This window comes from Crocodylus porosus, unplaced genomic scaffold (genome assembly GCF_001723895.1).
Source record: "Crocodylus porosus isolate Cpor-Errol unplaced genomic scaffold, CroPor_comp1, whole genome shotgun sequence".
Taxonomy (NCBI): Eukaryota; Metazoa; Chordata; order Crocodylia; family Crocodylidae; genus Crocodylus; species Crocodylus porosus.
Window position 1 is genome coordinate 4,583,725 of NW_017728923.1, and position 2,896 is coordinate 4,586,620.

General features: G+C 41.6%; 1 protein-coding gene across 4 annotated transcripts in view; it reads right to left on the reverse strand.

The window, feature by feature from the left end:
* Positions 1 to 2,896, reverse strand: part of CUNH16orf71 (chromosome unknown C16orf71 homolog) — a 203,623-nt gene that overhangs the window by 158,412 nt on the left and 42,315 nt on the right. For all 4 annotated transcript variants that reach the window (XM_019539984.1, XM_019539985.1, XM_019539983.1 and 1 more), the window contains one exon: positions 2,511 to 2,603. In XM_019539984.1, coding sequence (XP_019395529.1) covers positions 2,511 to 2,603 — 93 coding nt within the window. The remainder of the gene's footprint in view (positions 1 to 2,510; positions 2,604 to 2,896) is intronic.

The window sequence follows — 2,896 nt, forward strand, 5'->3', positions numbered from 1 at the left end:
CAGATTTACAGACACACAGCTTCTGGAATGACATAAGCATAAATGAGAGCCCCCAGTGCATCTGATTGCCTCTGCTCTTTTCTGGCTTCTGAAATGGAGTTCCCAGTTCCTAACTCATTCCGAGTTGTTGGGCTTTACTCCTCAGCCAACATTTTTTTCCAAAGAGTTTCGAAAGAATAAATTAAGAGTAACTGGCTGCAACAAAATGAAATATAATAAATGTTATGCTTGTCCCAATGCAGATCTATGTGCATCATTAGGATCTAGGCAAGGGTTTCTAAAGATAAAACTGAGCACACATGGGGGAAGGAATATAAACCCAGTTTCAGCATGCAAGCCTACACATAATTAAGCATGAGACCAGTGATTACTCCCATGCTAAAGTTACCCAAGTGCTCATCTAACAGGGAGTCACTGCTGGTCCCTGCTGCCAGGTTAATTCCTGTTTTTTAAACCACTGACTCTGAAGATGCATGAATAGAGCTTGGAAGTTGGGGCCACAGTTACAGACTCTTCCATTTACAGTGGAGTTTCCTAAACACTAGGTTACAGAGGGAGATTCTCTTATGTGTTCTCTTTCTGTCCCTATGACTTTTGTATTCTTGGCTGCCCAGTAAGCCATCTTCAGCAGAAAGGGTGGAAAATGTCTTCACCTAGCCTGTTTGTCCACTTTCCTGTGAAGGAGAAGTTGTAGATTCAAGACCCCTTGGGTTGAATAGACACCAAAACCCAAGTCTCCTGTGACTTGAGTAAATATTCAAACCACCAGGTCAGCAGGAAAAAGGTTGGTATTACAAGCATGTGTCATGATTAGCCTAACTTCAGGAACCCAGTATGCCACTATTATCAAAGTACGACTAGGGGTGGATGGAAAGACTAAGATGGGTGACAGTTCAGACATCCCCCTGTACTTTAACATTGGCTTTCTCTAAGGATCTTCAAGCTTTCTGAATAACCCTCTGGAGGAGTGCGTTGCACCAGGATGTAGGTGGCCAGGTCTGGGGCCACTCAGGGATTGAGATGGCAACCAAAGTCAGTATGGGTGAGCAGAATCTGGTGACAAACTGCATCAGGAACCCTGGAGGTGAATCAGAGAATGGGGTCTAGAAGCAAGCCAAGTCAGGAAGCCAGAAGATCAAGCAGAGAACAGAGTCAAGGAGCAAGTCAAAAGGACTTGTAAAGAAGTCTTCAGTCAGGTTGAGATTTGTTGCCCAGACACTTCCTGTTCCTGCACAGGAGTATAAATATAGGGGAAGTAGAGTCAACTGAACATAACTGGCCACACCAGTGACTGGGAGTAGGTAGAGATGTAGGCCAAAATGGAGGCTTCAAGCCAGCCTGGATCAATCCAAGCAGTTAGCTGTAGGGTGGTAGAACAGGGCAGTTAGCTGTAGGGATGAACAGTTGTGTTGGCCAGGCTCAGAACCCAGGTTAGACGCTGTGGCCTGAAAGTGTTGTACCACTCACCATCCTCCATACAAAGCACCTAAGGGTGCTTGTACACAAGCTGGGAGGCTACTCTGATGTGCTGTAATTACAGTGTGGGGTAGACTTGATTAATTGGAGTGATAAAGCATGGTAATTACTGTGCTCCAGCCAACCTCTGCATGTCATGCATCAGCCTCCCCATACTTCAAAATGGTGGCAGAGGTGCTTTAGGTAAAGCACCCCTGCTGCCATTCTGAAGTACAAGGATGCTGATACATAAGATGCTCCAGGTATTTTAATTAGAGTGGCTCTCAAAGCCTAATTAAAAATACTCCCACACCCCACCCCCAGAGCACATGTAAAAGTGCCCTAAGAACATAAAACTGCATTGCTCTTTGGCATTTCTGAAGGGTTTCTGTTAAACCTATTTGGAAAGATATGTTTTGTTATGTTTTTTTTTTCCTTTAATATTTTATTGTGCTTTACAGTTCAAAAATTCCCTGACTACACATTGTAACTAAATAGTGAAAAAGTTTTGTTTCTCTTCCTATGCAATGCAATGAATAATCTCTTTAGATTACTGGCCATTTCTAGTGCCTGGTTAATCATTTTTTTCCATAATAAAAGGCTTAAGTGATGGAATATCCCTTATTTTAAAATGTTTGATTCTGACTTATTTATAAAAGGATCCTCTCATGTCACTCAGTGTCTCCAGAAACAAATATCATTTTCCTGCTACTCATGTCTACTACACGTCTTGAGATGTCTGCTTTATTACCTGACAAAAAACAAACTCTTACTCTTGATGTCCCTAAGGATTTCATGGATTTGTGAAACAGCAAGGTGAACTGCATGCTGACTCAAGGATCAACAGTTACACTGTAACTGCAGAATCTTCATTGTGGCTTCAGCAGATAGAACACAGACTGATTTGCTGGAGCGACACCAAAAAAAATTGTTTTAGTAATTATAACTGTGCAATTTTGTTTTGGGGATCACTGCCGTAAGATATTTTAACAAGTGAGATATTACTCAGAACATTTCAGTTTCACAAAAAAGGTGATGTTTCAAGAAATTGGTACCGTAATCCCAGGGAAGAATCTGGTATTCTTTCCTTAGCACTGTGATGCTTCTCAGTCATCATATCTTCCTCATCTGTGGAGCTTTCACTTGAGCTTGAAACAAATGGAATAAATTATTGGGCACCTCTTTGCATTGTTACAATAGCAACAGACCAATCTGTGGCATTTATTAATCCCTTCTGGCATATAAAATTTAAACCAAGGGGAAGGGAGAGAAAAGATTTTGGGGGCTAGATCTTTATCTGTTATCAGCAAACACAATTCCATTGGAGTTATGCTGGTTTACACAAGCTAAGAATCTGGTGCACAGTGCAACCCCTCCCCCCCGCAATTAAGGATGAATGCTTCTTAGGTCATTTTAAATTAAATTAAGCGTTAAAGTTTAA